General features: G+C 43.8%; 1 protein-coding gene across 7 annotated transcripts in view; it reads right to left on the reverse strand.

The window, feature by feature from the left end:
- DIXDC1 (DIX domain containing 1) overlaps positions 1–18,327 on the reverse strand; it is a 36,482-nt gene that overhangs the window by 10,490 nt on the left and 7,665 nt on the right. For 6 of the 7 annotated variants that reach the window (XM_021375810.1, XM_021375811.1, XM_021375809.1 and 3 more), the window contains exons 3-10: positions 14,817–14,946; positions 13,953–14,078; positions 12,792–13,041; positions 10,353–10,460; positions 3,401–3,513; positions 2,073–2,221; positions 201–290; positions 41–94 (exon numbers count right to left, since the gene is read on the reverse strand). In XM_021375810.1, coding sequence (XP_021231485.1) covers positions 41–94; positions 201–290; positions 2,073–2,221; positions 3,401–3,513; positions 10,353–10,460; positions 12,792–13,041; positions 13,953–14,078; positions 14,817–14,946 — 1,020 coding nt within the window. The remainder of the gene's footprint in view (positions 1–40; positions 95–200; positions 291–2,072; positions 2,222–3,400; positions 3,514–10,352; positions 10,461–12,791; positions 13,042–13,952; positions 14,079–14,816; positions 14,947–18,327) is intronic. The other variant, XM_021375812.1, reaches the window with a different exon arrangement.

Here is an 18,327-nt window from a genome sequence, read left to right on the forward strand (position 1 = left end):
TTGAAGGCATGAGAGAAAAAAGAAAATAAATTTCTCTAACCTTTAAGTCTTTATTTTCTTCCACACTCTGGTCCAGACGACTTCGGATTATGATCTGAACACAGAAAAACATGATTATTACTGTGTAAAACACCTGCCTGTGGCAGAACATTACCTAGGGCTGCTCAGTTACAGAAACCTAAGTACAACAGTGTGCTCACCAGCTGCTCTTCTGGGCAGGCTCCATGTTCACAAAGTTCAAAGGACCCTTCCTGTTCATCCTCAGGTAAAGACCCATTGAGCAGTAAAGCCTGGAAGGATGAATTAAAAAAACTCTTCAGAGATTTTAAAGGAAAAACAGGCTAGCTACAGACTTGGCTAACAGTCAGTCATATCAACAGTCTCTAGAAGCACTGCATTAACTCCTTCAGCAGCTCCAAGTAGGCCATGTCTGCAGGAAGATGCCAAAATCTCTACAGTAAACTGAATCCAGCCCGAAGAATGGAAAATCCTGCACTGTAGGACGTGTGACTTGCAGGACAGGTTTGCTCTAGTTGGTGTTTTTTACATTGATCTTTCTGTCTCAAGCATCCACGATTCAAAGACATATGGGTATGTGCCAGGATGCTGCACCAGTCAACAATGTAATGTCTTTTTTTTCTTAAGTTATTTTTCTATTTTTTTTTCTATTTCAGCTCTATAGCTACAAACAAAATATCTGATTTGCAGCAATACTCCAGTTCAGCTCCAAAAGACTTTCAAGGCTGATGGGCCACGTTCTGCCTGCTGACAGAATCTTCTCCCAGAGTGCTGCAACTGCTGCTGAATAGCCAACAGCCAGCAATATGCATTCAGCTAATGCAAAGGCTCTTTGGGAAACCATTCCCTGAGTGCATCCCAAAATCCGCCCAGCAGGACACTCAAGCAAGAATCCCAAGGAACATAAAAAGCTGTTATGGTTTTAGCTCCTTATGGGGCACACGTACATCAGGTCCCTGATATCTCAGTCAAACTCTAATGAACTGGAGGCTCTAAAATATTGAACAAGAGGGCGGAAGAAATAATCAATTAATCAAATCCAATTTCTTGGCTAGCAATTTCAGCTGCCTCTTCCTACTACCAGATGATAAGGAAGCAGCAATGCCAGCTGTTCACCCTCACTCCTGAGACATGGGGCCAGGGGTGGAAGAACAGGACATGCCAGTCCTTCCAGTGCTGTCGCTCCCTGCTCCCAGTGGGCACATAATGCTACCGGATTTTACCAGTGCACAAGCATCTATTTTCTTTTGGAGTCTTTTGTGTCCTGCCCATTGTCCACAGGGAAAGCGCCCTCCCGGCTGCCTATGCTTCTCAGACAATCTCTGCTTTGTTTACTGGCACATAAATATTTACAATTCAAAGCCAGTATGGTTCCCAGCACAAACAGAAAGGAATATTCCTGAGAGAGTTCAGGGTCTTTACCATATGGAACAGGGGCTCTACTCCCCATGCAGAATCACACAAACACATTGAGCTGAGGGTCATTTGGTCAGAAAGGGACTGGAACAGGGCAGTGAGAAAAACGTCCCCCAAATAAATGGTCATTGGCTGAGGAGGAATATGGTAAATATTATAGTTCGGCCCAGTTCACTGAAAGACTGATGCATACCTATGTGACCCTTAATCAGCCTGTGAATCTTGATTGATTTCCCAACATTTCTTGCCTCTCTGCATTACTTCCGATCACAAATCACAGAAAGACTGCTCTATTCTTCCAGACTGCTAACAAAACCTGCAGACTGCTAAGTGGCCTGGTGAAGAACGGGAGCCTCAGCCCATAGGAAAACACTGATGCATCTTTACCATTTTGCACAGTAACGTATGTGCTTTGCATGGTGACAGCACATACAGGGGTCAGAGAGACAGAGAAGAGCCACCATCCCCACTGACCAACTAACTTCTTGACAGTCACTCCAGGAGACTTCCCTGGGCCAGGACTCTTGCTCAGCTCTCAAGTTCCAAACTCAGATGCAAGATAATTTACCTTCCAGCTACAGCTAGCAGAAAGAAAATGAATATGTATGGAAAAGCTGGCTGAGAAGAATATCTATTACCTGCAAACCTGAAATCATCTTCTTTGCTTCCTCCATTTCCTTTTCCAAATGATCCTGTTGTTCCAATAGCTGCTCCTCCCATGAATTCTCCGAACATGACCCCGGGTTCCCTGCTTGCCATTCAGACTGGAAGTGAGATTCTTTCTCTTCTGGAAGAAAGAACAACTGAATGTGGCCATGACACACAGAGAGATAGAAAAGACTTGCACAATACAGCAATTGCCTGCTGTCCACAATGTCAATCACTGTGAAACTGGCATGTGTTCTAGCTGGTATCAAGGAATTTGCTACAGGTGAGACATCTTTTCTATTTCAAGGATTCATGCCTCATTCTTCATGCAAAGGAAGCTTTCCTGAATATGCCTGCATCAAAGATGATCAGCATCCTCCCCCTTCATTAATTTTGCTGTATCTGGTGAGGTTTGATGACTACTTAGTTGCTACTTAGTTGACCAAAGATGAAACTGGCCAGCTCAAGCTGCTGTGCATCTGCAGACCCACAGCTGCAATACCCAACTGAACGGGTAGTGTGCACATAAATTAGCTAAAAATTTAAGGCAGAGCATGCCATGGCCTGCCAGCTAATCCACCTGCTGAGGTAGTCATCAAATACTTTTGGAAGAGCACTGAAGCAGACTATACTGGCTGAGGCAGCAAAGCATTTCCTAGGAGAGCTTCTATCATTTGCTCTTGGAATAGAAGCTAACCAGAAAGTGCTATTATTAAGCTGCATTCCTGGAAAGGAAAAAAAAAAATCACTTTAGGAACTTCTTTGAAAACATTTCCTTCAATCTGTATGAAAATTTCAAGTGTAAACTGGTCATATCACAGGGCATTTGTGGCAATACAACAATAACTTCAATGCAAACACCACAACAATACTTAAACAGTTCAACTCCTTTCAAAGAGTCACTCGACCTAAGTACAGATGCGCTGTAAACAGACTCCTCCACAAAGTCAAGTTGTGCATCACAGGCTTTATAGGTTCACATGGACTGTGTCTTTAGGAATTTTAAATTTATTTTTCCTCTCAACACAGCCTAATGATACTGTGATTAAAGCATTCACCCTACAGTTGAAAGTTATAAATTATTCTTAATCCTTCTCCAGAGCGTTTTGTTTTCCAAGCATCAGATAGCAAGCCCTCACAAACACTGCCATATTAATGGCACCACTGTACTGTTAAAAGTTTGGAGATTTTGCTTTATGTGAAGATGCCCAGTATCCCATTCTCTACATTCATTTCAGTGTCTGGCAAACTTTTCAGTAAACAAATGCAAATAAATCCCAATGAAAGTGCAAGCTGTTAAGCATTATCAGCAAGCTACCTGTTTTAGTTTCTGTTTCCTCAGTGTGGATAATCACAAATCCTGCTTTCTCCTCTGACTGGGTTACAGTGGATTCGCTTTTCGTGCTATGGACAGGACTGGGTGATGTGAGACTGCAGAGGAAACAAGAAACAGTTATTTCAGTGCACTATCAACAACACTCTCATCAAAACTAAAAGCAAATATGCATGAAATCTTGTTAAAAGAATTTTCTGCATAACAGGCAGGGAAGTCATCAACAAACTAAAGCAGGCATGAACTCACACAGAGGTAAGACCACACTCTGCTAAAGGTCTGCTCAGAAGCAATCTATAGCAAGTCTTGCATACTGCAAGCTAAACAAAAAGCCACCTTAGCTTTCTTCATGTCTCACTTCTCGTCTTTAAAAGCATCACTGCAATCAGAAAATAAACTTGAAATTCCAAGGGCAAAATATTTTTAAATGTCAGATACCACTCATTCAGAAGTTCTCAGGTCTAAAGTTCTTGAACGTACCCAAATAGCTTCACTGGAGCCATCTTAGCTGACTGTGAGGTCCAAACACTCAACCTTTTCTCAGAAATTCTTCCTAAAAGCATCACCCAGACAACATCAAAAGGTGGCTGAAGCTCACTGACCCATTCAACATACCTCCAAAGTCTCAGGAACTAATCCTTGCAAGTGTAAGCAGGAGTTAATTTTTCATTCTCCTCAACACAGAAACAAAGTGCAGAGAACAAAAAGGAAACAATGTGAAAGTAATAGAATAGGCTCAGAAAAATAAGGCGCTCCAGCAGCTTGCCTCCTGCATCTTCCCAGCACTGCTGCTACATATTCTACAGCTCTCCCAGATTCAGAAAAGCCTTGCAATATAGATGGGAACCACTTGCTAGCAGCTCCGTCTCATCCATTCCCAGAGCTAGTGCTGGCTTATTTTTCATTTACACTACAGACCTTTAAACAATCTAGTTTTAAAGGTCTAAACAGAGTGGACTTTCACCACATTAAAGGAAGAGAAGGCGGCAACTCAGTAAGTGAAAAAATAACCACCTTTTAATGGAGATCTCTAAAAGTCACAGTGCCTGTTCTGACCTGCTCAAACAGGGTGTGTGTGGTTGTTGAAGGGCTCCAGGCTGCCTGACTTTGCTCAAGGGTTTACCTTTGGGAAGACTAAGTACATTACAGCAGTTATTCATTATACACATTTTATATAGAACATTTGCAACCATTCACCTGCTAATGCTTGTCACTGAATGGGTCACAACATAAAATAATTGTTTGGGAGCCCAGAAAGTATAGTTGGGTTTGCATTACACAATAAGGATCATAGGTGGAGCTTTCAAATAGCACAAGTACAAAGAGGGAGCTCAGCTGATCTAACATGCCCAGTATCAGAGACATTTGTTTTCCTACGAGCAAGAGATCTTGGTTTCCCCACCACCACAGAGACTCTGAATGTGCCATCATCCTGATATGGCCACTAGGAAGCACGCTGCTGGTTCTTATCCGTGCTAAAGATGAAAGGATGAGAGACATCCAAGAAAAACAGTATTAGCAACTGTTGGATGAGAAGGTGGCAAAACTGAGGTACAAGCAGAGAACTGGAAGAAAAAGTGAACAGAATATGCAGGATATAAAAAACAAGGGGATGCAGAACCTGGAAATAACATTCCCCCTCTTCCCAAGTCTACACCCCTCAGAACTGGATCCACAGCCCAAATGAAATACAGAGGCTCCCAGGTGGGGTAGGGATAGGCTGAACTGTCACTACCAGGTTTCCACACCATACATTATTACAGATAATCACTTAGACATTCCTATGTCCGCAGTCCCCCTTCTAGGCAGCTTCCTTATTTTAAGAGGCCAGAGGGTTCACATGGCACCAGAAACGATTTCTAAAAACATGTCAAACAGTGAAAGAGACACTGAAATGCACGCAGATGCCTGATGAAGCAGTGGCAAAGGTCAGGTGGACCCATTCATTATGCCGTCAATGAGTTAATGCTGAAAACATTTCTATACTTTTTCTATCAGTTGCCAGGTCCATTAGAGCACAAAATATCCATTGATATGATTTCCTCTTTAAAGTATACCATAATTCATGATTAAAGCATGCAGAAATATGTGCTGGGAAATTAAAGCTATTTCAGTTTTACGATGCAAACTGTTCCACTTTATTCCTTTTACCACCGCTTGGATTCTTAACCCATATATCCTTGCTCAGCTGAATCTCAGAGATGTCACTGTCTGCACATCCAAGGCTTCAGGGAAACAGCCCCAGGGATAAGCTTGAACTCCCACAATTTTTAATAAACACTCCACCCCTGCTGTTTCAAACGACAATGGCAACAATCGCTCACCATTTGACCTGCTTCCCTCCCATGATCCCACTTTAACCTTTCGCCTCACAGAATCCGTTTCCTGGGAAGCCTCAGGATTCAGGCTACAGACATGCCTTGTTCCTTCACATGCTCAGAATTCAGTGCAGAAGATGCCAGCTCCTGTCAAACTACTGGAGAAATATTTGCAAGCCAGACCGCTTCACATTAGCTGAAAGATCCACAGCAAAAAAAACCTCAGGGTCTTTGCAAGAAACCGACTGATGGCAGATCAGCAGCCCCTGTGCACGAATTTGATTGCAGAGTCAGGAAATTCTGCAGCCTGGGTTTTGCTTTTGCTGGTTTTCCTCCCGGGTTATTTGTCTCTTGCTGCTGCATTTTGGTCAGCTGCACACTCAGTTGTTTGCATCACAAGGACTGGTCTGGATTGCCAGTGGCGTTTCTCATCCCATTCTGCCCTCTTCAGACTCCCAGCACCTGCTGCAGATGCCAGCGAACAGCCAAGAGAAGGTGCTCCCGCAGGCAGTGGGTTCCCTGCTCCTCCGGACTCGGATGTTGCCTCAGAAGACGGCATGCAGCCCTTCCCAGCCCTGCGCACGGCTCCTTTTCCTCGCTGGCTCCAGCTCCCTCTCCCTCCACGGCTGTGCGAGGCAGAGCCTTTCTCCGAAGATGCCTGCCTCAGGGAGGGGGAGGGAGGGCTGGTGGAAGGGGAGGGAAGAGGAGGAGGGATGCGCGAGAGGCTCGGTGGCCTGGGAATCAGCCTGGCTTTGGCAAATTTTCCATGAATCACTTCTATTACATTTGGTTATTAGAGGTTTTGTCTCTGGGAATTCTGATATTCAGGCTGCGAACTCCCTGAAGAGTTAATGCAGAAAATTAGCTGATACGGAGAGGAGGTGCTGCCCTGGGACAGGCTCAGCAGCAGCACAATTAGTTGGAGGGGGTGGCTGCTGATACAGACCTCATCTCACTAATACATGTGGCTTGTTTCTCAGCTAGTTTGCAAAGCTAAGCTCGTAAATTTCTCTGTAAGGGAAGAGAAACGAGAATCCAATTTTCACCACAGAACCTGCTGCCAGCAGAAGACATTGCCAGGAGCCAGAGGTCACATTGCTCGCAGAAAACACAGTCATTGTGAGCATCAACACATCAAAACAAAATACAGAGTATCACTGCTGCTGAGCCTTATTTCAGAGGCAACAGGCAATGAGTGGTGCCCTGTAACAGGGCAATATATATATATTCCTGATTTCATAAGGCTTGGCAGAAATAGATCCTTCCCCACTTGGCAGTTCCTCCTGCAATTCAGCAGCCAACCTATGTCTTTGTAAGTGCTGTGCCTCTGGTTAACAGCATCAGATTGAGCCTTAATCTGCTTTCTCCTTGCTCACACACACATTCTGTAACTGGCAGTATTGGAGGCTACAGTAAAGTTTTCCTGTCTGGCACCTTGGATCTGTTCCCCAGCTGGGGTCTTGCATGCAAAAAAAAGTCAATGGCATCATCCTGTCTGCTCTGTCAGCAGCCCTCAAAGCTATGGTCTCACTCTTTGACAACACAGAGAACCTAGCACTTACATATCGCTCCCAGCCTGTCTCCTAGGCCTTGCTGATAAACACTGTACAACTTCTGACTCTCATCTCTGAGGTAACAGAAGTCCACATGATAGCTAGGGAATATTGCTATTCTCTAGATACTGTGATTAAAATTTAATTACGTATTGCAGCATATTCCCAGTTTTAATTAAAACTGTTTTAGCCCCAGCTTGATCCAATCTCTGATCATTTCCTGTTGAGCTGCCAGTAGCTCTCTGTGCATCCCAAAGCACAGGATTAGCAGAACTTTAGGATAAGAAAAACACTGGGCAGCCTGCAAAGGCTCAGGCCCCCCTTCAGCTCCTTATGCACAGATAAATGAGCACAGAGAGATGACTGAGAACAACTTCGGGTAGTTTCAAGAACGTTAACTCCAGATAAGCAGCTCCTATTGATGAAATTAGCCAATACAAAGAGTGTTTCTGTGCTTTTTTCCTTACTTCTTCCCCAGCCCCACATAGCATTTCCAGAATTAGACCACTCTAAAGCTTTGCCAAACACATCAGCCCTTGATATTTTGGCCCCAGGCCTCTATCCACCCACATCAGCTCACATCCATAATGCCTACAAGATGCACTGTGCTCCAATGTAGAGATGTGCAATTTTTCTCCTGAAAACAAAACAGTTTTAGAAGTTCCAAACAGAAACAGACTAGAAAATGCAAGAATTCTCACTGAAAAAGCAGGATAATTCATTTCAGATTTTCACCTACATGGCAGAATATTTTCTGAATCCACAGAAAATTTTGGAAGTCACTGACTACATAAAGACTCTCACCATGTTATGCCCTATCAGCAGTAATATCACCATTACCATACGGCAAGAGAATTCTTGCCACTGCAGGGAAAAAGCAAAGTGATGTAGGATGTGCACACACAGTTTCACTGAACAGCAAAATACAGCCACAAACAGCTGTTGTCCAACAACACCTGCCTGATAGGATAGAAGAGTACCTGTAAAATACTATGGCTACCTTAAAATGAACAATGAGTGGGGAGAGGTAGCATATTTCAGTCACTGTCCTCCTGAGATCACAGTTCAAGAATCAACACCAAAGTCCTGTGACACTAGCAATGAAACCCAATGAAAACCAAGGTCCAGAATTTTTTATCTCCCCTGGAACAACCGCTTCAAAGTACACTCTCTACTGACATCATGCGGAGGCACTGGCTCACACGGAGTTTTCACACCCATTCACGTATGTATGCCTATGTTTAAAGCAGACCTCGCATTGACACACAACAAATTTTGAGCAGAACTACAAATGGTTGTGTTGTTTTTTTTTTCTCTTTTTCCTTTCTTCTTCTCTGTTGGACAATGTGATCCTAATGCTCAGGTATTCAGAGGCCTCTTTCTACTATGGAGCTGAGAAATCCTGCCTGCTGAGAAACTGACAGTGGCAATCAGCCCTAAGAAAATGAACATCCTCACTCCTGCACAAAAAGGGTAAATAAGAGCGCAGCTGAGGCACTCTCAAGGAGTGGCTCTGGCAAGACAGAGGGGCAATGAAATGGAGATGGGGGTTACCCTGGGGACAGGAAAGTGTGAATCAAAGAGCTGCAGCCATGCCCACACAGCTCTTAGTGTGTTCCAGAAGAGCTTAAATGGAGCAAAGCATCACACCCAGAGGGAAACCTAGTATGTTCAGTCAGTGGGCAAGCTAGTTTCTTGTTCTCTGGGGAAAAAGAGAAAGGCTGTCCTTTACTATGAATCTACCCACAGTAAATCAGCTCCCTCACCATAATACAGTTTTTCTTCTGCTGTCTCCACTGTCTCTCCTATATCCAAATAAACATAGTGTCATGGTTTTATGATTTTTGTTTATTGGTATTCCACATCCTAACATCATGTAATGTATGTACCTGGTTCTCAGAAGAGAAGAACTACTACATTCCCCAGGGGACTTTGCTCCCCTGTTACTGTTTTCTGGTCAGAGGGAAAGATAAAAACTTGCAGATCACGAGACCTGCCTTTCTTTCCGCCCGTCTCTCGTCCCAGCAGCATCTCGCTCCCCAGCCATCTCACTGTCGGTATTAGAGTAAGGTCTACTTTAATTTTGGATATTCTCTCTCATTGTATTGGATTTATTAGCTTGAATTGTAATTATATCATATTACAGTGTGTTATTTTGCATTCCGATATCTTATTTAGTAAATTAGTTTGTTTCTCCTCAGATTGTTACCGCTGTTTTGTTCTCAGGCCCATCTCTCTACCCTTTTTCCCTTTCCCGGGGCATGGGTCTATGGGTCCCCTGCCCCATTCGTCACGGAACCGGGCTGAACACTTTGACACATAGGCATGCGTTCTCCCTCTCCCCTTCCTGCTGAAGTAAATTGGGGGAAGAGTTTTGAGTTCTTCCCCAAAGCAAAGAGGAGAGAGAAGAGCTTCTAAGGCACCAGTGTATGTGTTGAGACTGGCACACACTGCTCAGGTTCACAGCTGCAAGTTATACCGCTTCATACTGATAATGTGTTACATGCTGCCATTTTAACCAATCCTGGCTTCCACAGATTCTATTTTTTAGAAAGCTTTCCACTTACCAGCTTGACCCTGCCTAACTTGTACAGCTGAGAAGCTGAAGGCTGTTTATAGCACAGAACACATACTTCTCAAGATCCAAGTCCTACTTTAAAGAGCAAAGCCAACTCCAATGGAAATCATAGTGAACTCTGATTTTTGAGGCATCATAGTAGTATGCAGGAGATTTTTCAGTCAAATAATTAAGTGTTGCACTTCAGATTGAAAGTGAAAGCCTGGAGGATGGAAGGGTAATAGAGATAACTGTAAATCTATAAACAATTGAAGGTGCTGGATGAGGACATGATGGCAATGAAAACAGCTGTAGATCTCCCAGTGGTGTGTTTCTCTAACTGCTGTTCAAATCCACATGCCCCTCGCTTTCATTTCCACATGGCACAATGTTTGTTTGGTTTAAGTTCCTTTCCTCCACACTTTTTCTATCACAATGACAAAGAGCATTTTAGGCAATGCCAGACAATTGAATGTGACAGGACACAACTTGGCAATAAAGTTCCTTACCTGGAGGAGTGGGACTCCAAGGGGATATTATGCTGCCCTTCATACTGTTGCACCAGTGCCCGAACACTCCAGTAGGGGGTTTCAATCTCCTCATCCATGCTGCTGTTTCTGGAATTAACAATCACGGAATGAGTGAAGCCTTATGTAGTAGGGGGCAGAAATTCTTCTGGTCTCCAAAGAGGAACGGAGGAAAGCTAAAGGCAAGAAGGAGGAAATAGCTAGAAAACTTCCTACTAAAAAAGCTTTCCCACAGGGAGCTCCATTTCATCATCTTGGTGAGAGGGAAACACAGGCAAACAGAAGTCCCACTTTTCAACTCACAGAATCATAGAATCATTAGGGTTGAAGATCATCTTGTCCAACTGTTCACCCACCACCAACACCCACAGGTCCTTTCCCTCCGCACAGCCTTCCAGCCACTCTGCCCCAAACCTGCACCACTGCCTGGGGTTGTTGTGGCCAAAGTGCAGGACCTGGCACTTGGTCTTGTTGAACATCATCCCATTGGCCTCAGCCCAGCGATCAGCCTGTCCAGGTCCCTCCGTAGGGCCTGCCTACCCTCAGGCAGATCAACACTTCCCCCAGCTTGGTGTCGTCTGCAAACTTTCTGAGAGTGCATTCAATCCCCTAATCCAGGTCATCAATAAAGGTACTAAACAGAATGGGCCCCAATACCGACCCCTGGGGAACACCACTGTGACCGGTCACCAGCTGGGTGTAAGTCCATTCACCACCACTCTCTGGGCCCAGCCATCCAGCCAGTTCTTTACCCAGCAGGAGTGCACCTGTCCAGGCCACAGGATGCAGCTTCTCCAGGAGAATACTGTGGGAGACAGTGTCAAAGGCTTTGCTGAAGTCTGGTAGACTACATCAGCAGCCTTTCCCTCATCCACCAGGTGGGTCACCTGGTCATAGAAGGAGATGAGTTTGGTCAGGCAGGACCTGCCTTTCGTGAACCCATGCTGGCTGGGCCTGATCCTCTGGTTGTCCTGCATGTGCTGTGTGAGTGTGATTGCACTCAAGATGATGCAGATGATCCTTGTATAACCTTCCCTGGCGCCAAGATCAGCCGGACAGACCTGTAGTTCCCCAGATCCTCATTATGACCCTTATAGATGGGCATCACATTAGCCAGACTCCAGTCATCTGGGACCTCACCAGTTGACCAGGACTGCTGATAGATGGTGGAAAGTAACTTAGCAACCACATCTGCCAGCTCCCACAGAACCCTCGAGTGGATCCCATCTGGTCCTATGAACTTGTGACAGTCCAAGTGGAATAGCAGGTCTCTAAATGTTTCCACCCAAATTGTGGTGGGGTTTATTCTGCTCCCCACCACCAACATCCAGGTCAGATAACTGACTATTAAAGACTGATGTAAAGAAGGCATTGCATTCATCATTAATTCTATGACTAGAGAACCAGAAAAGCTCTGCGAAGCAAGGAAAAGAGCAGAATTTGCAAACAGAATAAGTCTGCTTTTCTCAGAGGAACTCCTGACCCAATATCTTTGCAAGAAAAATCTTTAACATTTAATAAAAACACAGCAACAAAAAAACAAACAAAGAAAAAAAACAACAACCAACCAAACAACAACAACAAAAAGCATTTCAACCTCATTTCCAAATTGCTCCATGGGTACTCCCTTAAGTCAATATAACATGGGCAAATGACCTTCAGCTGTGTAAATGAAACCCTCAAAAGACAGCCATCTGGCTTCCATTAAAATGTCATTACTATTACAATCCACATTGCACCTTTTCCAAGTGTTAAATGTGCTTTCAGAATTACACATTCCTTCTGTACATGGATAATTTCCCCTCATTATCACCAGAACTCCTTGATTTACATGGTAGGATGCATCACCTGATTAACAACACACAACACTGCATCTGCCTACATAGCAGTAAGTGGAACACTGGGGAGAACAGCAACATCAAATGCAGAATTAATGTGTACAAAAGGACCAAAACCACAATTCTGGCAACAACTTCTCACAGACCTGTAAACAGCACCTGTAGTTAAGATGTTAGTTTTGTTTCATTTGAAATGGGAGCTTCTGCAAGAAGGAAGCACCAAGATGGCACTGTGTTGGCTTGAACTGGGGAAGATACGGCAGAGATTCCTCTATGTGGGCCATAAAGACATGTTCTTTTTTGGTGAACACACATCCAGCAGCTGTTTTGCCGTAAAATCCAAAAAAGACCTGGGATACCTGTAATTTTCATTATGAGGCATCCAGGCTAGATCAGCAGTCCCTTTTGTTAGGCCGCCACCAATTCAGGTTTCAGTGAGACAGCAGTGGTTTGTCTCTTGTTTACACAATCTAAGAGTTGTCTTATGTCAGGAATTGTTGGGATAAAGAGGCATCTATTTTAAAATGAATGTGTCCACTTGCAAACACAATCTGACCACGCATAACTAGGAAAAATTCATTACCTTTGCCTGTGCCGGAAAACATCCCGGCCAGATTGCAATACATCTTGGCGAACATCTGCCAGAGCAGCCACCGCCCCTTGGGCCACTGCAGCGGCTGAGCGAGGCCTGTGACTGGCAAATGATGCTGCTGAGCTCTTCCCCATCATGCCAGCAGGGCTGTGATTCACGGCTCTTCCAGAGCCTGGTTTGAAATGAGCAGCTAAGGCAAGGATCAGCCTCATGATAGATTTTAAGTTACCATCAACAATATCTGCAAAATACAAATAAAGCCACGGACAATAACGTTAACATGACGTGCCACCAGAGCTGCATCTGACCAACAAGCATGAATGTAATTAAAATGAGTGAGATCACGCCAATAAATAAGGAATATGCAAAAAGAACTGCGTTATAGCACTGATGCTTAGCTCTGCTTGTTTTGTACAGAGTAAACTGACTGCCACCTACTGATTACATGTTTAAATGCTTTGAACAGACTTGAGCCTTCCTTCCTCGGTGGCATTTCCAACATTCCAGCAGGTATATATATATATATATATATATTATAATTTCTTATATAAAGCTCCCTGGAAAGAGTATAGCAGTTACTGAAGAGTACCACTGTAATGGCAGTCACTTCATTTAGCGCACAGAATTTACTTTTCTTTAATACTGAAGACCAGAGACCAGCAATGTATTTCTTTAGTAATAGGGTACCTTAAGCTGTTTGTAGCACCTTGCAAATATTAACTGATTAGTTTTAATTATTTCATGCAAGGCATTTCCTCCAGCATACAAGCTAGCTCAAACACATTGATCTTGAGTTCACCGCAAAGATCAGTTATTTCAGACTAGGATTTTTTAAAAATAACTTAGTTTGACTGTGATACTCTAAGTCTAATAATATGAAAGGGATAGGGCTTCCAAATTTCAGAGACAGCCTTAAAATAATATCACAGGCACTGGAAGCATAAAGGCTGGTTATTTGCTTTGGTGTCTGAAAAACAGAACCAGCGAAAAAAAAGTTACAGAGACTGTCAGCTCTTTATACCTCTGTTACTAAACTACAGGGGAAAAAATCCTCCTCCACAAATCAACATATCATCTGTTTCATATGAAACAAAAATAGAACTAGGCCTCCAACAGATAGAATCATTTGTGGAAACTGCCAGGGGCTCATACCTTTTGCTGATGTCTGATGCATACGAATCTTTTTTGATGCCACGAACTGTAAGACTTTCTCCACATTTTCCCTCATCTCCTGCTGGCTGGTAGGGTTGACCTGAACGCCATTCAGCTTCTCACCAGCTAAAGAAGCAAAAAATTTTATTACAGGGGACAGTGTTTAGTGTCACCTCAAGCACTGCTAATAGGTGTAAGGGCTGATTTTATGTCTTGTCAGGGACTGCAAGAAGACATGCATTTCTTGTCCTGCTTATACCTCGTACCAGGAATAACTAGGTTTGAGGCAGACTTTACAATATATTATCAGCAAAGGGGCATTTTTAAGTGTACTTCTGTATTCCATGATTACTCCTGAATCACTGTGACCTTATGAGTGGAAATATTAGACTGTTTTGCAGAGAGACAGACAGAATTATCTCTCAGAGCTGATTCTGCTCTCACTTCTTATAAATATCACCATCTCAGCAAGCAGATGACTCTTCCAACGATGCCACACACTAACACCATTCCTCTATAAGATAAATTCTTCCATAACTCCATTACAGCCTTGTGGAAATTACTGGGTCCCAGACAGGATTCTGCATGTCTGTCACAAGACACCTGAGAGACGACATATATAGTTCAAAAGGTCTTGCAATTTGGCTGTGTTGCAGCTGTCTGCTAACACATATGGCCCTTAACAGAATTGTCTTTATGATTTGCTTTATGATTGTTTTCTTTCCAAGTAACCCTCCCCCCAGGCTCTGTTGCCATCATTAGTGCTCTCCAGACTGCCCAACAGATGTCAGAGCCAAGGCCAGCCCATTTTACAGGAGATCTAAAACTGCAAGATGAAAAATAGTGCCATATGGCATTACTGACCTACAATCTCGATAAGTGAGGCAAGAATGACTCCATCTCTGAGATCCTGTCTCAGGTCTTGGACTGGCTTTATCGTTGGCTTCTTCTTCAGCTGGGAATTTACCCAGGCCACATATGCCTGTAGCTGTTGCTGAAAATGGAAAACAAAACACATCATTGCCATTTCAGAGGAGAGTTGCACAGTTGTTACTTTTCTCTCTTTTGCCTTTGAAAACAAATGGTCTGAACCCCAAAGCCTTCTGAGCATGGCCTTGACATCAGGGCACACTGTGGTGCAGCTCACTCCATGCCAGGACAGGAAGAGCAAGCAGGCAGCACGACAGTGCCAGAACCGATTCGCTCACTGCATTTCGTGTCCCCACTCCCTGCTGCATTTTTTCCCAGATATATATGAAGTAGAAAACCCACAACGCAGAAGCAAGAAAATCTGTGCTATTTCCAATTAAACTCTGCCATCTACCAAAATATACAATGAGAATGGATTTCCTGGAAAATAAAACAGCCTTCCCCTGTAGCATGGATCACTCATGGAAGCATGCATCACCTCTGTATTCAGCCCTGGTGAGGCCTCACCTTGAGTACTGTGCCCAGTTTTGGGCCCCTCACTGCAAAAAAGACATTGAGGCCCTGGAGCGTGTTCAGAGGAGGGCGACGAAGCTGGTGAGGGGTCTGGAGCACAGGCCTTATGAGGAGTGGCTGAGGGAGCTGGGATTGTTCAGTCTGGAGAAGAGGAGGCTCAGGGGAGACCTCATCGCTCTCTATAACTACCTGAAGGGAGGTTGTAGTGAGCTGGGGGTCAGCCTCTTCTCTCTTGTAACTAGTGACAGGACGAGGGGGAATGGCTTCAAGTTGCGCCAGGGGAGATTTAGGCTGGCCATTAGGAAATACTACTTTTCTGGAAGAGTGGTCAGACACTGGAACAGGCTGCCCAGGGAGGTGGTGGAGTCACCGTCCCTGGAGATGTTCAAGAAACGTTTAGATATAGCGTTGGGAGACATGGTTTAGTGGGGTTATTGGTGGTAGGTGGATGGTTGGACAAGGTGATCTTGTAGGTCTTTTCCAACCTAGCTAATTCTATGATTCTATGATCACGCAGCACGGAAGGGGTACCCTGTTGTATAGCTTCTCCCCCAACTCAAATTCTGCATCAGCATTTCTAATAGACCAACTTCATGTCTGCACAGGGCCCTATACACCTGTAAATTGGCTTGCTACAGCATTTAACCACCTGCAAGATCTGACAGCAAAGAGCACTGCCTTTCCGGTGCATCACACTGGGTGCTGCTTCATATAGCTGTAAGCGTTGCCAGCAGGGGAAGAAACTCAGGGTTCAGGTGAGTGTGAGAAGTGCAGGGACAGCAACCTGCAGGTTTTCGATGCCTTCCCTTCCACCCCACCCCTGCAGCACTTCCACAGCCAGCAGGGGCCCTGGTGACACTGAAATCCCTTTGGACTGGGCTGGTGTAGCACATGGAGGGTAAACAAACTGATCCATTTATGGGATTACCTCCTGTTCCACTAAGCTTCCCATTATTCTGCCCATGCAGCAGGTTTTAAGACTTCATTCCGTATTATCTCAGCAATGTCAGAGTTTATGCTTTTACAACCCATCAAAGTCACAATCTGATCACGGCTTCACTTGTAATTATTCTGACATAGGAAATCCAACATTAACCACACCATGGCTCAGTCTGCTGGCTCAGAAAGGTGCTTTGGACCTCCATGAAGCTGTTGCTGCTTACTCAGCGGAGATGGAGAGCAGGATAGAGGATGCAAGCTTCAGGGGCTGCTGCTGGCTTTTGGAAAAAAAGCAAGCAGAACTGGAAGAGCTGGTGCATGCTTGCTGGAACAGACATGGCCTGAGTCTGCATGCTCTTCTTTGGCTGTAACGGCAACAGTGCACATCAGTGCCTGCCCTGTTTCAGAGGTAATTTTGTACTTCATGGGGACTGTGAAGAATCAACAAGTCCTAACTTCTCTCTCCTGTACAAGTGAATGATTCTGTGCTGATTTCCAGAACAGCATTGATAACTCTTGCCAGCCTGCAAGAAGCTGCTCTGCCTCTTGTAATGGTATTTTAGCTGATGCTGGATCTCAGCGCACCTAATCTCACAACAGTCTGATTCCAGAGCTGGAAAGAGGACAATCCTTCGATTACTCATATTCCATAAAGTTTTTTTCAAGCAAGTACCAGTAGAAACAAAGTAGGCTTGTTTACAGTAACACAACATTATTATTGAATCTGGATAATTCTATAATAAAGACCTATTGAATAGGGTTGCATGGAAATTGTATCTGAAGTCTGTGTAATTTGGGTAAGTAACCTCCTTCTAACAACTGGGTTGACTGTTTTGCTGTCATTTTTCAAATCATTTTACAAAGTTCTGAACTGGATAGTTATCTTGTATTAATTCCACAAAGGCAAAATCCATTCTGGTCTACAGAAAGCCTGCAATTTTATACAGGAGTTTATACAACTCTTCTGTTCAGATACCTTTTCCAGTCAATGGAAAAAAAAGACTTTATTTTCTCTCATTCCTCATGCATTCATAAAAAAACATTTTGGCAATCTTTTAGTCTCCATGTCTTAAAAGCACAAGAATTAAAATGTTATTATTAGAAGAAAATCTCTCCTAAAGCCTGGTGCATTTACACTTTTAACAGTGCTGCTAAAAGGAGGATTTTGAGGCAATGGAACATGGATGTCACCACCACAAAGGAGAGAATTTCATAGCAGTAGCTGCTATAACACTGCAGGCTGACATTTCATTAGCAGACTTACAGTACATATTTTTTCCACTAAAGCATAAGATTTTCCTGTGTAAGCTCAGATGGTTGGACTGGTCAGTATTTCCTGATTTTATATCCAAAAACAAGAAGAGCTAGTGACTTTATGAAGAGTCCTAAGTTGTTGCAAAACAAAAAATACCCCAGGTATCATCTTTCAGCACATACCAATAAAAAACAAGTCTTGCTATCCTCTATCCTGCCAGGAGAACAGCACCTCTACACAATTCACCTCAAACAACTCCTGGCTGACAGCTATATCCAAGAACAATCAGAGAGGGAACAGCTATGGTTCTTCCCAGCTTGTCCCTTTCTTTTCCCTGAGTAACTCTTCCCTCAGCTGCTGACCCCTCAGGAGATTTCTGCTACTTCCCTACATGCTGGTCAGAGCTTTTGTTCACCTAAATCCTGGATTTAATGGAGCAAACACTAAGCTCAAGCCCTGCACCAATATTTCTTTCAAAAAAAGGATTTTCAGAGGAAAAACAAAGCAGCCTAAAGTTTGCTATACAGAGCAGAGGTTATCAGGATTGTGGTGGACTTAAGCTTAATCCTATTTATATTAACAGAGCTTTGCATTCCAAAAAAAGGCCAGGTTTCCTTGCACTCTGTAACTGGAAGAGTAACTCTCCTACCTGCAGGAATTTGGAGCCCAGACTGCTTCAGCTCCTAGACAGATTATTGTAGTACGCTTGCATCTAAATGACTCTGGAAGCCCTAACAG

This window comes from Numida meleagris, chromosome 23 (assembly GCF_002078875.1).
Source record: "Numida meleagris isolate 19003 breed g44 Domestic line chromosome 23, NumMel1.0, whole genome shotgun sequence".
Taxonomy (NCBI): domain Eukaryota; kingdom Metazoa; phylum Chordata; class Aves; order Galliformes; family Numididae; genus Numida; species Numida meleagris.